The following is a 20,834-nucleotide window of genomic DNA, read 5'->3' as shown; positions in this document are numbered from 1 at the left end:
AGCCTTATACACACTATTCGTCACACTAGGGGAGCTGGCCATGCCCAAAGTTGTTAACTGCAAGAAGGGGATGCCGAAGGCAGGGCTAGTGGCTGGAGTGAAAGTTGTAATGGTGGGTCAGGTTGATAGTCGACATAAGGTTTTGGAAGTTGATAGTCGACATAACGTTTTGGATGATTTATTGGTGAAATAAGAAAATAATAATAATAATAATAATAATAATAATAATACCGACACCGATACCATGTACATTTTAGTTCGAACGGCGAATCCCACGCACCCCACTGGACTAAAATCTTGTGACAAAAAAAAGACGGGGGAAAGCAGGAAGGCAAAAGAGAAAACCCTCTCTCTCTCCAACACGCACACTTTCTTCTGTGACCCTCTAGGGTTTAGAATTGTATCATTTCTTCATTTATTTTACGTTTTCACAGTAGAGTTGTTTTCTGCTTGAGAATGGTGGAAGCGAGTCGCTTTTCTCTGTTGCATTTCATTCGAGGACTAGCTTAAGAGGTATGACTTCTGTTCTGCAACCATTTAGGATTCGTAATCGAAGCTACGGATTTTTGGTTTTCAGCTTCATTTCGCTTGCTCGCCTGCCATGACATCTTTGACGAACGGCGAGTGCGAATTAGATAGGAAGTCTGATATCTCTGTTGATTTGCCTCGCTACGAGGTAGAACATCCCGATGTAATTAGGGTTTCTGGAGGTACGCATGGTGAGCATCGCTCTGCTGCTCGAATTGATGAAACTGAGTGTTTGACGACGACGGTTGCTGGGTTGGAGGATTCTAGGGTTCTCCCTGAGCTTGTCGGTAGAAAAATGGTGGAGTTGGAGGATTTAAATTCAAATGGTACAAATGTTACAAATGTTGTTTCTGTAGTTGAACACGCAGAGACAGAGAAGGTGAGATACGAAGAAGCTAGTGTATCGCCTGATGTCGATTTGGAGTCTAGGCTTTCCGTTGTTCAAACTGATTACTTGCCGTTGAGCAGGGAAGGCCCTTCTCTTGCCGTTCAAGACACGGGAGTGGAGCATGCAACGACGAGGTACGAAGTGATACCTGAGATTTCTTCCGGAGAAACGAGGGGAGATGCAGAAGCCACTATTAAGCGGGCTGGCTCTGATTTTGATTCTTTATATTCTAAGCTCGATGAAAATGCAGTCCATGAGTTGCCGGAGGCGCTGGGCGCAGAAACAGCTAGCGCCTTGAGATATGGATTCAAAATAGGGGATATGGTGTGGGGAAAGGTCAAGTCTCATCCATGGTGGCCTGGGCACATCTTCAGTGTAGCATTCGCATCTCCTTCCGTGCGTTGGACAAAGAGGGAGGGTCATGTTTTGGTTGCTTTCTTTGGTGACAGCAGTTATGGTTGGTTCGACCCAGCGGAACTTATTCCTTTTGATCCTCATTACGCAGAGAAATCACGGCAGACAAACTCCCGGAATTTCTTGAAGGCTGTTGAAGAGGCTGTTGATGAGGCCTGCAGGAGACGTGCTCTTGCTTTGGCCTGCTACTGTCGGAACCCATTTAATTTCCGGCCCGCAAATGTTCAGGGTTATTTTTCTGTTGATGTAGGGGGATATGAGCCTGGTGGAGTTTATTCAGTAAAGCAAATTGAAATGGCAAGAGATAGCTTCCACCCAGATGAGATGCTTTCATTTGTTCTACGAATGGCATTGACACCTCGGAATGATGAGCAGAAGGGCATCGATTGGATTAAGGATAAGGCCCTTGTTCTTGCTTACCGGAAGGCAGTGTTTGAGGAGTACGATGAAACTTATGCGCAGGCGTTTGGAGTACAAACAATACGGTCTCGTGATACATCGGGGGTATTGTATCAACCTGAGAAAGTTCCATCTCGAGGTATGAGTTAATATTATCTATTAGATTCTATAAATTTTGTTTTCTTGAATATCAAATAATTGTTAATTCAAAATTTTAAAGTCGGACTTTTTTTTTTTTTGGTAGAAGTTTAAACTTGGACTGACCTGAATTTTGATCATTTTGCACTTTTCTCGTTAGAGTTGTTTTTAGTTTTCCATTTGTGTTCTAATGGTAAGTTGATATTATGTCAGACTGTGCATGGAACATTGATATGACCCCTGTTTTTGGGGCATGATGTAATGTCTTCTTTTAACCTTGGGTTAAAGTTTTATACATTTGTATGTGCTGGATATTCATGTTCAATTTTGCCCAATATATTGGATGAAACTGAGCCACATTAACCGAATTGTCATTAGTAGAATAGCACTTTCAGTTTGTAAATTTCTGCTCTATGTTAATTAAATGAAGGCCAACAACCCGTGTGACAAATATCCACAATGAATCGGCTCAATATATTAAATTTTCAATATGAGTACCATGTTCTCTAGCTTGTTACCATATGTAAGATGACCCGAGTTTCTTTGTTTCGCTTGCTGTAACCTATGAAGTCTATTTCTGATTTCCATGTTTGTTGTTCACCTCCATGAGTCATTTTTCTTCAATTTTCTCTTGAGAGATATATGGATTTTTCTTGCTATGCTTCAATATCTATCAGAAGGTACAATAGTAATAGGAATTTGTCCTGGACCTGCTTAGCCTATCCATAACCACCATTTAGAACTTTGTTTTTGTATCAGTGATATTTTATATGTCTTTGCCTATCATACCATCAACATGTTTTTGCTTGGGATAAGTCATTGCATCTCTCGTTGTAATCTCATTCTTTTGACTGCTTCTTCCTTCCTGTGGGCACTGAAAGTTTGCCTAAGATGGGGAAATCTGTTGGCTGATTGCTTTTTCAAACCATCACGCTTCCCATTTCAAAATCTTACTAGGTTTGAACTGATGGAATATTTTATTTAACATGGAAGTACCTGTGGATGTTGATTATCTTTGAGCATCAAGCTTCCACATTTCAAAATCTCATTCTTTTGACTGCTTTCTTTGGATTGTTTATGTTGGCCAGATGATGGATTTAAAGTGAACCTTTTTTTGTTTTAAACATCTGAGCATTCATATCCTTCTTAAAACCATAATTTTTTTATCCCTGTAAGGTTTTCTCTACACTTCTTATATCCATGTATGCTATTTCTGGCCTGGCCTGGCCTGTCCTGGGAGACATTTGGGGCATAAGGTATGATGATGATGATGATGATGTGAAAGAGGTGCTGGTACACCAAATATAGAAATTCCCAGCCCCAAGGCAATCTGTGCCTCTTTTTTTGTGGTGGTGGTTGGGGTGGGGGGGAGGGTGTTAAATTTTATACTATCTATTGCAAATTAGGAATGGTTCATATTTGGCTAGAGTAGTCCTCTGTGTATGTGTGTAGATCATGATTTTAGATTCTTTTGTGCAAAATTCATGATTTCTCCATGCAATTTGTTGCGATTGATTTGATCAATCGTGTAACCAACAATGAACTCTTGTTTGTTGTTTTGTTTACCTATGTGATGTGGCCAAAGTGCCAAACTCAAAAGGTAAGAAGCATACATGGATAGATGGATAACTTGGGGACTTACTCAACCCAAGGGTAGGGACTCACTCAACTCTCAAAGGGGCTCAATAGCACTCCTAATGGTTACATTGCAATTAACTCAAAAGTGACATTCAAAAATAAACAAGACACATGTTTAAAGGGGAAGGAAAAAATTGTTAGATTTTTTTTTTGGGGGTGGGGGGGGAGGCCGTTGGAGGCATTTGGGAAAAGGGGAAAAAGAGACATTGGGGGGCATGGTTACAAATCTCCTCAAAATTTTGGTCGAAACTGCAAAATTTCCCAGTTTTGGTATGGCCCGAGATAAAACCAAGGTTCAAAACCAAAATGTTACTGGTTTCAAAGAAATTTCCCAAGTTATGTATGGTTCAGCCAAACTGGTCCAACCCATGTTTATATAAGTCACATGTTTTGATGGAAACATACACTATTTCCCATATATTGGCAGAATGTTTCAAGTTTCATGAGTTTTCGACCAAGAAAGGGGGGAATTTGGCCACAAAACATCAATTTATGCTTAAGTAATATAAGCGTCGTGCTGATAGGCAAAGCGGTGAAGTACTACACCCTAGATGGTGAGAGTCTAGTAGCCGAAAGCATCACTTGCTTACACTCTGACGAGAGTAGCATGGGGCATGTGGAATCCCATGTGAATTAGCAAGGACCACCTTGAAGGCTAAATACTCTTGAGTGACAGATAGCAAAGTAACTCTGTGAGGGAAGGGTGAAAAGAAGCCCCATTGGGGAGAAATAGAATATGAAACAGTAAGCTCCCAAGTAGTGTGAGGAGACCAGGGTTCTGACTGCGTGCCTATTGAAGAATGAATTGGTGACTCATATGTAGTGGCATAGCTGTCAGGGCATTGCTTAGGTGTCCTTGGCTTCTAGGCGGTTTTATTTGGTTTAGGCAACGGTCACCTTAGTGTAAGGCACAAAAAAAGGGGGCTACAAACACTTTAAAAGGTCGAGGGGGGATCCCTCGGGAGGCCATAAGAAGCTTGTTCTTGGGAGAATCATGAATAAGTCTACGAGATAACGAGCAAAGCTTGGAACTAACATCAAAGTAGATGGCTTTCCAAATCTTGTCGAAAGAACGAGAGTTAGAAGTCCATCTATGAATATTCCGTACCATCCAAATGTGGTTGATTGTGGTGTAGAAAAAGCAAGCTTACCTGCAGTGTCACCCGCAAAGGTCATGGATAGTCGGTGGTAGTGTCAATTCCAGGCCTGCACCAGTAGGCCTGACTGAGTCAGATATGTTTATGGTCCAACCTGGACATGCCCGATTAATAAACGTATTGGGATTGAGCCTGGCAAATTTAGAAACAGGTAGTATATAGTGTAGCCACCTAGCCCGACTGGCGCAACACATTTAATAGCCCAACCTAAACCGGCTCCTTTAAGTCGGACCTAAACTACATAGATGACCAATATCTTCTCAGTCAATGTTGGTCGTTGCCTACAACGATAGAGAAGGGTCTTGGTGCTTGCAAAGCATTAACATTATTTTTATTCATCCAAAGAGGGGAAAAACTCTTGTTGGCATGTCCATTCTTGAGTTTTGCAAAGTAATATAGAATAAAGGGGCCAATATGGATAGGGAAGGGCGTGGTGTTCCTTTCTTGCTTTTTTATTTTTATTTTACTAGTAGTGAATTACGAAGGATTTTTATCCTAGTCTTCTTCCATCAATGAAAAAATAATAAAAAGGGTGGAATCATCGTCCATCGTGTGTGGTGCATTCTTAATCTTTGCAAATGTTTAAATACATTAGACTATTTGAGCCCAACCTGAACCGCATAGGTTATCTTCTCCAGCAACAGTGTTGCACCGGTGTTGGGAAGGCCTGTTTAGAGCCTGTTTAGGGATAAATAGGTCCGTAGCCCGTTTATGGTAGTCCGATCATAGCCCGTGACTGACCGGTTTGATTATAAACCGTACCATGTCCGCCCTAGCTAAGCCTTAGAAATTGGTCAAGCCTAATTTGGCTTGATCGAGACTGGCCCATCTTGACTAGTTGACACCCCTAATGGTTGATATATGATCTGTTGCGTGAACCCGAGAAGGGAGGGAGAGATTTAGGTTACAGGGGGCCAAAAAGGGATGGGCCAGAGAGGAGACCTACGCATGATGGGTTTGGGGACTTAAGTGAGATTGGGTTGGTGGGGGTGAGGTGCAATGAACCGGGAGGGCAAGAAGGTTTGAGAGGGGAGACTTGGAGGTCAATGTTAAAAGAGGAGGGAGGGATAGAAGTGGAAAGGGTATGCGGAGGAAGGATGGAGAGGGCGGATATCAAGGTTACAAAAGAGAAGGGGTTTTTTTTTTTCTAAAGCAGAGTAAGAAGTGCGGGGAATCATCGAAGAGGAAGGGAGCAAAGAGGAGGCTAAAGCAACGATAGTCAAAGGTTCGAGTGAGGCACTTAATGGTGTCTCAACATTCATGTGGAGTTTCATCCTCTTACTATCATAGACAACCTCATGACCACTATTCTCAATTAAATTTATTCGTAGTTTGTCTTCTTGGTAGGACAAGAAAATGATAAATGAAAAATTTCTCCACATCGATAACATACATTGGAATTTTCTTTACTCTGATTTTTGTCTTAGAAAACGGTCTTAGGCTTGTCCCCACCTTGTTGGTTTGAACCTCCCATTGGTCTTATAAAAATCCTTTTGTCTTTTGGAGTCCCACTATAAATCTTGCCAAACCGTTTAAGGGAATTTCTTTTCAAATTTTCTTTGGCCTTGATGGCCAATTGGTGTGCTTCATCAAGGGTGTTCAAGTGGTGTGAAGCAATTTCATCTTGAATAGAAAGTTTTTTTTTTGGGTAAATAGGAATAGAAAGCTTTAAATCACTGATATATCTAGCTACCAATTGATGATCATCTTCATGTAAATCAAGTCAGCATAAATATTTGAAAAATTGTTTGATAAAATCATTTACACTTTGGCACTTGTTTGCCGAAGATGATGAAATTTCTTATTTAATGTTTGAAAATTTTCATCTAATCTCTCTTTCATATCCATCCAATTATTAATTTGGTGGTGACATCTCCTTTTTGGGCTTTGTTGAAATTGTTGCCACCAAACCAAGGCATGACCTTAAGTTTTAGGGCCACAAAATCAATCTTTCTCTCCTCCAATAGTTCTTTCCATTTAAAAAAGTTCCAATAGAAGTAATCGAATCAACATAGAGTTCAGGATCGAATTTACCATCAAAGCTGTTTACATCCACCCGAATACTATTATTGGAATTTTTCAATGCTCATGTCAACCGTTCAATTACCCAAAGAGTTTGCGGATGATCTTGTTGGGATTGAACCAATGTAGAACTTGAAGAATCTTCACGATTGTTATTACAAGGTTTTTCAGGGATGCGAAAAGTTAAATTCATAATTATTGTTGAAGCCGACAGATTGCTTGTTGAAGCAATCGTCGGAAGCCGTCACAAAACCTTTTGCATCATTTGTTGGAGGTTGTCATTCACTAATGCAACTTCTTGTATTGCGGCTGTAAGTTGGTTTTCCCTCCCTCTTCGCATTGTGAAGATGAATAAGCTCCAAGATTTGAGCTTGCTTTGTAAGTTGATGTACAGCGATGCTCAAATGGTAAATTAAATAAAAATAGGAGGAAATTGGAGTAATTTCTCTAACAAGCAAGAAACACACAAGGATAGGTGGATAACTTGGGACTCACTGAATTCTCAATGCTTCTCAATAGCACTCCCAATGTTTACAATGTAATTAACGCAAAAACTGACTTTCAAAATAAACGACACACATTTAAAGGGGAAGAAAAAACGACTGTTTTTTTTTTTTTTTTTGGGGGGGGGGTGGTGGTGAGGAAGAGAGAGAGCAGTTGGAGGCTCTGGGGAAAAGGGGAAAAAGAGATGTTGGGGAAGGGGGTTAGTGCACTATGGCACTATCACTATGCATGGGCATAGGGAACTTCTTATTACACTTTCTTTTGATTTGATAGAGGATGGCTAAAAATGTTGCTCCCACAAAGTTGGGAGCAAGCTGGAAGCAATGCTTATATTGATTAAGCATAAAATGTACCTATTGTCATTCCTGCCTGGCATCCCAACCATGGCCTTCCCACTAATGCAAGTAAGGAACTGTTAGGGGGAGGCAGAACTTTTTGCCAAAGCATCATTGCATCAAGGGTGAGAGGTTCATATACGCTATTACTGAGATCAGAAGCCAGTAGGAGGTATCAAATGGGAAGTACTTTCGGACACATCCTTGATAGGCTTTTGTGAAGAACCAAAACCTAGCAAAATGAGAGTTCTCCTTCAAACTAGACAAGATGTCAAAGGAGGCCGAAGAAAAAATGGGTAGGCTTAACGTTGCTGAAATGCCTGATGATTACCTAGGAAAACAACCCCAGTGGATAATATACTCCAAAGTCCAAACCAACAAACCAGATCTGGTTTACAGATCAGAGAACCCAAAGGAAAAAATCAGTCTGAAATAGGGCCGAAACCAAGAGAAAATAGAAACCCCCAAACCTAGGCTCAGTTGAGCTTCAAATCATGTTCGAGTACTGCCAGTAGGGTCCCAAAATAAACCCCAAAAAGTTGGCTGAAATTAGATCAACAGAGGAGAAACTAACCAATAAAGCAGTGCTGTTCAGACTAGGGTTCTGAAGGGAAAAGTGGAGAAAACCTGCGGCTCCCAATTGGCTGCCCCAAAGCTGGTCGAAGGGCATGGTTTAAGATCTCGCTCTCGCCCCCCATCTCACTAATCCAAAAAAGAGAGATCTCGCCAGATCTCGCCGAGATCATGTATTTTTTTCGCGGTCAACCTAGTGGTTGGTCTCGGTGGTCATATGGTCTTTGTAGTCCCTGAAACTAAGTATTTACCCTATTTTATGACTTCTAAACACAATGGAAACATCAGTTTTTTAAAAATCAAACTTAAAATGGTACTTTGACTTCGTACCCTATGTAAGTAGTCTCTAGCTCTTTGAATCCTAGGCTAGTATTATGCTCTATTCCACAATCCACATTTCACAACCAACACATGACACACCATAATCTTAAGAATTTAAAAGACGTCATAGATAATTACTTAATTGATTAACAATTAACAATGGTGACTGATGATTCACATTAACATACATTTGAAAATTTGAAATGACCTGAGATAAGAATGGAGATCCTCAAGCAAAAGCACCAAAATTCTTGCCCTTTAGTGTGTTTTCTTCAAAAAAAGTAAAGAGAGAGGCGAGATCTTGGCGAGATCTGGCGAGATTTTGGTGAGATTTGGCGAGATCTGGCGAGATTTAGCGAGATCTCGGTGAGATCTTGTTGTTTTTACACCTCGCCTGTGATCTCGTCTCGCTAATCTAAAAAAAACGAGATCTTGAACCATGTCGAAGGGTCGTCCTGAGGTGACCTTCAAACCCTTCAAAGAGCTCCCAAAATAGGCTGCTGGTTGGGGAGATCTGGTCTGGTCGATCAGCCCCAAAAACCCTGACAAGGGGTTGAATCGATTGCTTGTCCTCAGCAGGTCCTCAAGCAGGTCTGATTGCAGGCTTTTGGGTCTTCAAGTAGGCAGCAAAACTCATTCAAACACTCCCTCACAAGTTTGAACGAAGAAGAAAGTAAGAAGAAAATGATTGAATTGGGAAAATGGCTATCTCAGCCTCGCCTCTATCCCACAACTGTCTTAGTTGTTTGACGTCCTATCTCAGGAGTTTGTAGCAACAATAGCTGCAATACTTCAATTCTTCATTAATTGTGAACTTGTTACAACAATCTCTCTTATGTAGGAGAGGATACAACTTTACAATTAGAAAGTAAACTAAAAAAGAAAAAGTAAACTAAAAAAGAAACTAACTTGAAAATGGAATCTAAATTTTCTAATTAAGTAAATAGAAGCTAACTCGATTTTGTAACTATGTACTAACTTGTCTACTAAGAAACTAACGTAAGACCATAATTGACTCTTCTAGAAGACTAAATCTGGCTTGACTACGTGTTAACAAAGAAGCACAAAAAAAGGGGCCAAATCACTGTTCAGTAATTTTTGGTGTTGGGTTGGCTTTATGGACCAACATTGGGGCTAGCTGGTCTGGTTTAGGTTTGATAGAAGCAGCAGCCTCCTTTTGCATGCTCGATCTACATCACCCGGAAGTGCCCGTCAGAAAAGAATATTCAGCAATGGGCCGAAAACAATTAGTAGTTTAAAAGCATATCTTCTCTTGGATTCTTTCCAAAGCTGTATATAGAATGGCAAAATTGACCTAGCTAGAGCCACAAGGTGTGTTAATGCTTACAACTTGCTTTGCTAATGTAGGTTTTTCAGCCTGGTATGTTCTTAATGGTTTGACTTTCTGCTGTGGTAGACCCTACCTGATGTTAATTGGTCCTAGTTACTGTCATTTTGATTCCCTTTACTTGATTTGTCTGATGACAAATATGCAACGAAAGAATGAGCCCTGTTAGGAATTAGATCGTGCTCCCCCACCCCCCCCCCCCCCCCAAAACACACACACACAAAATGAAGAAAGGAATTGATCGATTCATAAAAAAGAAATTCAAATTTATTTTTCCCCCTAATGCCATCCCAACACATCCCTTGAAATGAAACCTATGCATAGAAAGATAGTATATTATCCTAAATTCATGTTATATACTACTTTCCTTTGTTGCACATTTAATCATCAATGTATTACTGTGTCTTTCTAGAGGCTATTTTTTCCAACATTTTTGGCATGCTAACCCTTCTTGGTTCAATGGACTTTCTTCCATCTTAGGTCTATTAGTCAACGTGCAACTATATCTAAAGAGCTTCTTAAGGGTATTTGGGTCTTTTTACGACATATTTGGTCCTTCGACTAAAACTTCTTGGACCAATTTGCTTTGTACGTCAGCATAGATGGTTGGACCGGCATACCATTGATCTGTTGGGGTATTTTGGTCATTTCAAGTGTTGGTGTACCTTGCCGATGTGTCTTGTATCCTTACCAAACCCTTTCTATTTAAACCCCATAGTGATTATATCACTTTTTGACCTTCATTGTACTGTCAAAATATTGTAGCAAATCTTATCATTTTGTTGTGTAGGTGAACAATGCAGAAAGACTTAGAACATTGAACCCTGTGGGTTATGGGCATAATTTTTGGGTAATCACTGCTACATCACTGCTACATTTCTGTAAAGTTTAACACGAGCAATCACAAATTGGTATCAGGTTGTCAAATCCATATTACCATTGAGATGAGGATGACCCTCATGTTTGTTGTGGATTGGCAAATTACGCAGTTCAATTAGGTTGTCTATATCATCTGATCCACAACGATCCTGATTAATATACTTCCCTGATTCGATTTGTCCTATGATGCTCTTCCTTAAACCTTCCCTGCATCATTTTATCCCCATTAAGTGATCTGTAATTATGCCTTTTTTCCCCTCGGCTTTTTTTACCAGTAGTTTATTCCATAAGTGTTGGTGAAAATCATCTGCACTAAAAAAATTAGTGAATAATTCCAACAAGGTGTGTTTTTGGCTTCTATTATTGTCTATTTAGTTATCTTGTGATATAATCCACCCTGTTGTTGCTCCAATGATGCAACTGAAACTTCTCGTCTTGTCAGAAAGACAGGACAAGAAAACAAAAGATTTTTGTTAATGGTGTTGTATATGACCCAACTGGTTTCATACAAAATTCCCTGATTTATTCATGTTAGACAAGAACCACCTAGATTAATTGTGTTTTGTTTGTTTTCTAAAATGTGGGTCGATGAATGTAAGCTGATTTTGTTCACTGGGCTGGTTGGGATGAATAATTATTCACTAAATTAGTTTCTCTACATCTGTCATGTTTGGCATGAAAAGGAAGGGGTTAAATGCAATGGTTATGGGAACTGGCACTCTTTTTTTCTTTTTTTAATAACATGCTCATCTTTTTGCACTCTATCTGCTCTTCAATCTGGTTATGATTGCTGTTTCAGCTCCTTTGAGCGGTCCTCTGGTGATTGCTGAAGCTCTTGGTGAGAGGAAGAGCTCTACAAAGCTTATAAAAGGTAAAGATCAATCAAAGAAAGACAAATACTTGTTGAAACGAAGAGAGGGACCAAATGATCCCAAGTCGCATCACGTTAGCCAAGGACCTGTAGGTATTTCAGTACCATCAAGTTTGAAGAAGGGAGTGGCAGCACCAGTAGCTGGGGACTATGTATTGCAAAAAAGAGAATCAATGAAGCCTCTTACTCCGCGAAAAGTGGCAGCAGGAATGATCAGTGGGGTAATTTCAGTTCCAAGTCAAGGAGCAGCTGAGCAAGAGGGGATTCAAGTAGCAGCCAAGAGACCAATAGTTGCTCCTAAAGGCTCAGTTGATTCGGCAGTGAACACGAGTCAGGTTAGTGAATTGGCTGGTTCTCAGTTGAGTCTGCCTGCCGCTGGAGGCAGTGCACCTCTTGCACAGGGGGGTCAAGAATATGGAAAGCAACCTCTGGATGAGGATATGTGTGGCTTGCAAGAGGTGAAAGGAAGGGTGAGTGTAGATGTGGTGGGGGGTGGTCCCATAAGTGCTGGTATGAATTTATCAAATACAGGGGGGATGTCCGAACATCGTGGTGCAGTACACCGTGATTTTTGGCAGGGGGGTGCAGCTATGGTTGATGCGAAACATGAGGAGCAATTGATAGTTGGCCGTACAGTTGAAGTTCTTGAACAAGCAAAGATGAGAATCGCGAAGCCCTCTAAAGATCACAATGGACTTGATAGTGTGTGGGAAGGTGCTAGTGGTTTACCTTTGTTAGCTGCTGATGTGAAACATCCTGCAAGTAAGGTTGTAAATACGGGCAGTGACACAGGGATGAAGGCAAAAAATGTCCGCAAGCACCCTGGAGATGAGCTGAACTTTGAGAAATCTATCATGAGGGAGAGAAAGAAGAAAAAGAAGAAAGAACTAGGTTCAGAGGCAAGCCTGGATCATAAACAAAAATATCTGAAAATTCAAAAAGATGGAGAACCAGTGAGAAAATCAGCAGGAAAATCCATTGGTATTGGTATGGTTTCACAGAAAAAAGTTGATGGGGCCAACGATTCCTTCCCTTCCAGCTCATTGATGACTCCGTCGGTTGATATGGGGGATGCAGATGTTGATCTTCCTCAATTAGTGGATGATCTTTTGGCTCTTGCTCTTGATCCCTTCCATGGTGTAGAGCGGAACAGCCCTGCTATTGTACGACAGATTCTCCTGCGGTTCCGATCCATTGTCTATCAGAAAAGTTTGGTTCTGTTGCCCTTGACTGAAGCTGAAACTTCTGATCAAGGCAATAAATCTTCAGCAGTTACTGGTGGTCTGGATATTCCTCCTGGCGACGAGAGAAACCAGCCATCTGATTCAAGGCCACCTAAGCACCTGTTTAGATCAGATGATCTCACAAAAGCTGGCCGTAAGCGTAACCCCTCTGACCGTCAGGAAGAGATTTCTGCAAAGAGGCTGAAGAAACTGAAGGAACTGAAGGCATTGACAATGGAAAAGAAGTCTGGCAGCTTGAATATTTCTGAAATGCAACGAGACCGGAAAGATATAAAAGATACTGGTGTAGGAGTGCCAGCAAAGCCAATCAAGGCAGATTCAGTAAAGAAGCTAGAGCCATCTGTGAGGGTGGCGGAGCCTACAATGCTGGTTATAAAATTTCCCCCTAAAACAACACTGCCGTCCATCCCAGAACTGAAGGCACGGTTCGTACGCTTTGGGCAACTTGATCACTCTGCCATCCGTGTGCTTTGGAAGTCCTCCACATGCCGGGTTGTGTTCAAGCACAAGTCTCATGCGCATGCGGCATACAACCATGCCATCCGAAATAGTTCCCTATTTGGGAATGTGAAGGTGAAGTACTACTTGCGTGATTTGGAAACACCAGCACAGGAGTCATTTGATTTAGTTAGGCGGCGAGAAGATACTGCCGATGAGACCACGCAGTTGAAGGTCCCATCCACAAATAATTCTGCCGGAGAGCCTAGGCAAGCAGCATTTCTGCCACGGCTACCTCAACCCGCAGTCCAGCCGAAGTCGATTCTGAAGAAGCCAAATGGTGATGAGGCAGGGCCAATCGTGGGAGTTTCAAGGGATAGCCCACGTGTAAAATTCATGTTGGGAGGGGAGGAAAGTAGTAGGGGAGAGCAGTTGGTGATTAGTAGTAGCGTCAACAACAATGGTAGTAATGCAGATGGTGGTGCATCTTCTCTTGCAATGGGTGTTTATAGTAAGAACTTTCAAAAGGTTATTTCTCCACTGCCTCCTCTCCTTCCTCTTCCCCCTCGTAGTAGTCTGGATGCACGTGAAAGTCCTGCAGTTGGTCAATTACCCAAATTCCACTATCTGCACCATAGCGAAGTAGAGATGAGGAACAACCACAACTACTTCGTCCCTACCACCACCACCATCACCATTTCTGCCACGAACATTGACATTTCCCATCAGATGTTGAATCTTCTGATGAGGTGCAGCGACATAGTAACCGATGTGAAGTCCTCGTTAGGATACGTTCCTTATCATCCTCTTTGAAGGCAACTGGTGCCGATGGGGTAATGCAAACGTGCTGGGACTACCGTGTCGGTTGCTCCATGCGGCCGAGGTTGTAACATGAAACACAAGAAGGTTGGGACCCCTTCTAGGCCATGGACCGCTGGGAGCATCTGTAGTTTAAATTGAACACTAATGTACTCGTAATGTTTGTGCCACTTGTGGATGATGTCTAATTTACTAACCGTGTAGTCAGAGACTCAGAATAGTAAAAACATGCTTAGTGCTTACTGAGGGATTTTCATCTTTTTCCTCCGAAATTCTTCCTGCTGTATGGTTAGCGATTCAGAACTATGGTCTTAAAAATCAGATCGTATCGGTCAGTATCGCCTGGATTGGTATTGCTCGAGATTGGTCCCTGGATACTGATTTGTACCAATCCAATGGTAATGTATAAGGGTAAAATAGTCTAATTCAATTTAAAAAGCAGGGATAAATCTGTCCGATCCTGATTGATACCGATCCAATCTGTATCAGTTTTGGTTGAGATTGATAAGTTTTGATACTTATTCAGATGTATGCCATTTTTTTTTTCTGAGGAAATTACACTCTCCTCTCCTATATTTTACCTATATATCAATCATCTTCCCTCTACTTTGAAACCTATCAGAACCTCCCCCCCTAAAGTTTCAACATACTTCTTCCATCCCATTATCATGAGTTATCACCGTTAAGTGATGACATCAGACTAACATTAACATTCTAATATCAATATTGCCCTCATTTTTTACAGGATTCCTTGAACACCCTCCCCCTTATGTGTTAGGGTTTGTGAAGCAAGTGACAAATCCTCACCTCTATCATTGAAGAACGCACCCATCTCTATTTCCATCCATCCCCTCTCCTCTGGTCGTCCCTGTTAAATCCACGTTGCTGCCTGTATCTCCGCTTCATGGGAATCAAATAGACAGACTTCACTTCTCGCTCTTCAGCACCAACAATATCACTAGCCAATCTGATTGAGACTTTTGCAGGTACCCCAAATCCGCAGGCCATGTCCGTGAACTTGAGCACCATGTAAGCTCTGTAATTCGTGTTTGGAGACAACAGTCGAGTCTCCATCTTACCATGAATTTCGAGACAATACATGCTCAAGAGCTCAGCCACCTCTGAAAACCTGCAGATGCAAAGATGAATCATGATTGGGGTTACAAGGCTCCGCTATATCTGGAGTCCTCCAATTTAAATCGAAATATGCGGTCATCAATTTCAATTTTCAACTAGACGTTTAAGCGGATTCTTGGATAGAAACACTAGAATCGTTAGGGTATTCCTTAAATATGTCGATTCCAACCGATTACACAGAGAGAGAGGGAGGGGACATGGATTAAGGGGGTCTCCATTTCTCCAATGCGAAGGTCTGCAATAGGACAAGCATTGGCGTGTGCAAAGTTATCTCTAGCCATTCAATCTCCATTGAAGGAGGGAAGGTGATGTGGTTTTACCTTAGTGCCAGTGTTGATGAGAAGGGGATTATCGCAGAAATGGAGAAAGAGATCTTTCTTAGAAGAGAAAGTCGGTAGAGACGGAGAAACCGATAATGAGGAGAGGATCTGGTGGATATCAGAGGGTAAGAACCTCTCCCACACAGAGTCAGAATCGGCCACCGATCAAATAATAGAAGAGACAACCGACGACCTGCAAGTATCAGGAGGAGATGTGAGGGATAGATTGTTCAAAATACAACCTTTGGGAAGGACGTAGATATCGAAGGGACTCTCTTGCTCCATTGCTACGTTCTTTCTTGTTCTACTTCTGTCTCATTAGCTCTCTTGGGTTCTCTGAAACAGAAGAATTGCTTCCCCTGGCTAATAATCCCTTCACCAGTTAGGTTTGGGGTTATAGAGATGATAAGCATAAGTCTGTTTTTTAATAAACTAGATTTGGGGTTTCAGATACAATGAGGCTAAATCTGTCTTTTAGTTCAATATCTAACGTCGTTAAAGAATAACGGAACGGAAGTAAGCATTTTGGAACTTCAGGGAGGGTCTTGATAAGTTTCAAGTAAAGGGGAGGTGATTGATATTTAAGTACAGCATAGGGGAGGGGAGTGTATTTTTTTTTTTTTTTTTAATAACTTACCATCATATTCAATTGTATGGCTCACATGATGATCGGGGTTTATTGCGGAGATAGTACTTGGTAGTTTACCATGCCATGATGCCATCAGCATACCATCGTTTTTCACATATGTGCCTTTTTTTTTATTATTATTATTAGAAAAAATTTGCTGAGCAAGTGGCATAGGGTGAGTGCATCAAAGAAATGCAATAAAATTGTATTATAAATGGGAGGGCAACGAGGTAATTAAAACAAGGGTGTTGGAGTACCCTACCTTGGTGGTTTAGAAAACCTTTTCTCTCTTTATTTTTTGGCAAGAAAATGCTAACGATCAATTATATTAGTACGTGGGCCAATAGGAGAGTAGATGGAGGCACGGACCACATGAGAATAAAGAGTCTTTTCATGTGACCTGTGTTTGGCATAGAAGGTGCAAGGAAATGTTGCGCTCTCTTCCCCCTTTTTCTATATTTTATTATTATCTTTCTTTTGCCTTTATTATGTGTCCCTATGTGAATGATGAAGTTGGATCCTTTGTGTGTACATGTTAAGTGCAAACAAACACACGTCTCATTTCTTGTCATTTAAACGGTGATGATGGGTATATATAAGGGATAGATATAGGCACCTTAACATGTACTTGTAGTTGTAGGTGAATCTACGTCCAAAGGATCCATTCTCATGGATGGTGAATTATACAGTTTTGTACTACAAAAAAGTTATACAATTTTTAGTGTTGCCGTTTCTTTTTAATCGAATTTTTCTCTATTGCCATTGGTGTTCTGTGGGAGATTCCCTCCACATTGGTGGTGAGGGGAAACTCTCCAGAAACTAAGAAGTTATGGTACTCCAATTGATAATGTGGGTATTTTCTCCACGAGCCTCTTATCCATTCTCATTTGATCATGGCGGGTGAGCAAGTCAAAATAGGAAAACTTACAATGGGTTCAGGGATAATCAGGCTTGAACTGATGACTTTCATCATGTCAAGGTGACGACACTCTACCGGACCACTGAGTTATACCCCTTCCATGCCCCATCGAGAAATAGAACTGACTAATCCTAAGGCTTATCTGTCAAATTTTAATTATTTTCTTAATTAATTTTGAAGTTTGGAGAGGGTTTTCTAAGAAAATGGCATAGGGAACCATTTTTTTTTTTAATTTCCAAGGAGTGTTCTCAACATAAGCGGTTTAGGGGAGTGCACTAATGAGGAGTCATGATTTGTGAATAAAGGAGATAGAGAGATCATTTTATGTGAGGAGGAAAGAGAGAGAGAGGGAGAGACATTCGTGGTCCCTCTGCCCAGAAACCTTTTATGGAAGATTGGATCATTGGAGTACCCGAGTCATAGGACAATTTGAAATATTCCTCTCTATAAAATTGAAAAAAAAAAAAAAAAAAAGTCGCTCTCAACATGAGGTGTTTCTTACTCTTACATAAGACTTTTTCATTATATTTTATTTAAAAAAAAAAATACCCATGTGCGTAGGCATAGGAAACATCTCATGTTCAATGAACATTTCCCCCATGTGTGTGTGTGTTGTTTAAAACATAGTTTTAGGTTTAGGGTTTGTATCATATGATTTATTGTTGATATCAAATATTTTTTGGGGGTGAATTGGCGGATATTAAATTGTTGTTACCAAAATAGGGGAGGGGAATTGGCAAAACAAAATCTTTTATCGATATTTTGTCGGATAAATCAGTCTGATCTCAATTAATAAAACTGTTACATGTCAATATTGCTATCGAAATCAACATCAACTGATATCGAGCTTTAAACCCCTAATACAGATGTGCCCACTAAAAAAGCTAGACAAAAACGAAAACCCTAATACAGATGGACTCCACAATGGAAAATCGTAAAGTGAATCCAAACAAAGCTTCCACTATTCTATAATGGCGACCTCATTTTCATCCTCAGATTCTTTTTCAAAGTTGAGGTCCTAAGTTCTCCTAAGCAGGGAGCTGATATGGAATCGTGATTCACATAGGAAGTGTCGGAAAATAATCCTCTGTTTTTCTCATCCCTGTTTTTCCTTATTTTGCTACCTGCAGAACACGACACGTGGACAACTTTAAGACCAACACACCGGATGTAATAATCCTCACTCAACCTTGACCGTTGGATCTTCTGTTGTCCACGTGTCGTGTTCTGCAGGTAGCAAAACAAGAAAAAACAGGGATGAGAAAAACAGAGGATTTTGATCCAGAAGTGCCAACTAGAGTAATGCAATGTTATAATTGGACTGTTAATTCATCATTAATTCACATCCCTTATACTTCATGATCCGAAAATACTCTTCTCCTCTCCAGTTAAAGGATTATATAAGGTGGATGAAGAGATTCTCTTCTCTTTCATTGTAGGTGAAGAAAAGCGAGGTCCTTTAAAATGGCATTAATTTTAAATTTTCAACTAAAAAAAAAAAAAAATGAACATTGATGCTGGTAAACATACCCATCACCAAAATCAATTTATGCTTTTCTATTTATAAAAGGAGTAAGAATCTATAAAGGTTCTTTACAAAAAAAATTATTCTATAAAGGTAGAATTTCATATTCTTCGGTGTATCACTTTTCACCTTTCTCCTAGCCAATTAGTGGCTTACGTTATCGTTCACTCCCTCCCAAAAGAAAAAAGTGCATTTACTTTATCCCTACTACGTTCAAGAGAATCCTAGATTTTTTTTATTTTTATTTTTTGTTAACGATAGGTATCCTATTTGAAGGCCTGACTAATCCTACAGGCTCATACGACCTCACAATTGTATGGAATTGTATGGACTAGGTCATACCAGGATTGAATGATAATCATTCAATTTTCATTGAAAATAATAAAGAGCACTAAACATTAGTGGCCCTAGATTATCTTTTCCTAAACTTAAAAAAACCAAGGGAGTTTTACAAAATAATAATAATAAAAAACCAAGGGAGCTTGACAAAATAATAATAATAATAATAATAAAAAACCAAGGGAGGGAAAAGTTGAAAGAGCTAAAGAGAGATTTGATATAAACTTTAGGACAAATTTTTTCTTCACTGGTGGTTGAATGAGGGGATGATCTAAGATGTGATACACACACACACTCTCTCTCTCTCTCTCTCTCTCTCTCTCTCTCTGAAAATTTCATCTATAGTTTTATCTTTAAATTAATGATTTGACAAATTGAATATTATCGATGATACTAATTATCTCAGATAACACCATCGAAAGTCTCACCCACATCACCATCACCATCACCATCCATACCCACATTCACACGACAAATTGAACATTATAAATTAATTATCTCGATTAAGATCAATATCAATATCAATTCAATGATGATCGATTCCAATCGATCTGATCCGATTCCTCAAACCATGATCCCACACAATGTATAATTTATGCCACTGTTTAATTGTTCGTGTGGATGATTTGACAAGTTGAACATTAAAAATATTAAGGACCCATCGTTAGCTTTCTATGGAATTTTTGATATGCCATCTCAGCAGTAAGGCCCATTTTCTATGGAACTCCCTCTTTTGTTTTTTCAATTGACTCCCTTTTTTCTTTGCTCAAAACAAAATAAATTTAGTTGCTTTCCCAAGACGTTTTCAAACTCTCGTTTTCCTTGTGAAATTTTCAATTTCATGCTCAACTTATACAATGACATATGGGAATATTAAATTGGTTTGAAATTTTCTCAATGGATGTATGATGGTCATCAAGGGCATGTTTTACATGGATTTCAATGGGTTGTATTAAATCCACCCCTCATTCATTTTATTTATTATAATAAAAAAAAATGATGTTCTATGGTAGTTATCATAGCCAAGGTCAAAGCCCTCGTAGGGTAAGCATCGTTTCCATAGGTCCACAAGCGATAATGGATGTGCCAACTTGAATCTACAACTAACCAACTCAAGCGATGATAGGGCAGTGCTTCCTTCCACTAAGCTACCAACTCAGTTGGCCACTTGGCCCCCTCATCCATTTGCCATCATGGTTTTAGACATTGAGAATTGACCTTATTGGCATTGGTTTCGATTGTATATCATCAATATCCTATCCGTATTATTAGAATAGGAAAGAATAAAATAGTTCAAAAAAAATCAATACTAATATTTTGAAGAGCAACACGTCCTGATACGATTGATCTATATTAGTACTCATATTGGTATTGATATTAGCATTGTCATCGATATAAAAAATTACCAATACCTTGCACTAAAAACATGCATGCCACATGTAGAATCATGTTTTAAATGGAAGACTCATTATCCTCCTTATAAACCCTTTTCTTTGGGTAATCCAATCTCTTCATGACCTTAACATATATCAATATGATATCGATATTTAGTCCAGTATCAGTATGATATAGTGCATATATACCCCATATTGATACCATATCGAATCTGTTTGGTTTAATATTTGATATCGGTATTCGGTAATGATATCAATATTTGATATGGTATCAATACAGTATGATGTATTTTTTAAGTCATATGCCATATTAAATATTATCTCGATTAATGAATCTCATACCGATACCATACCAAATAATTCGGTTCAATTCGATACCAATAAACACCCTTCACAATGATGACACTCTCTTTTCTCAATCGATAAATTTTTCTCCTCATTAATTATGTAGATTCTACATACACAAATTAAAATACATATCTTCTATTTGATTCCAATTCTTAGAACCATGGATCTTCATAACTTGGTACATTTTTTTTTGGGGGGGGGGGGGGGG

At 39.9% G+C, this 20,834-nt stretch overlaps 1 protein-coding gene and 1 pseudogene across 1 annotated transcript; one reads left to right on the top strand and one right to left on the bottom strand.

Annotated features, from left to right (window-relative positions):
* The first annotated feature begins 274 nt into the window (after positions 1–274).
* Positions 275–14,258, top strand: LOC122082029. The gene is made up of 2 exons (XM_042649531.1): positions 275–1,868; positions 11,444–14,258. Exons 1-2 carry the CDS (start codon positions 602–604, stop codon positions 14,008–14,010), a joined length of 3,834 nt encoding a protein of 1,277 aa, XP_042505465.1. The 5' UTR covers positions 275–601; the 3' UTR covers positions 14,011–14,258.
* A 421-nt stretch (positions 14,259–14,679) lies between these two features.
* On the bottom strand, positions 14,680–15,973 carry LOC122082034 (annotated as a pseudogene).
* Between the last annotated feature and the right edge of the window lie 4,861 nt (positions 15,974–20,834).

The sequence above is a fragment of the Macadamia integrifolia genome, chromosome 1 (assembly GCF_013358625.1).
Source record: "Macadamia integrifolia cultivar HAES 741 chromosome 1, SCU_Mint_v3, whole genome shotgun sequence".
NCBI classification, from domain to species: Eukaryota; Viridiplantae; Streptophyta; class Magnoliopsida; order Proteales; family Proteaceae; genus Macadamia; species Macadamia integrifolia.
Note: the sequence above shows the minus strand (reverse complement) of the source record. Positions and strands in the feature narration are given on the sequence as shown.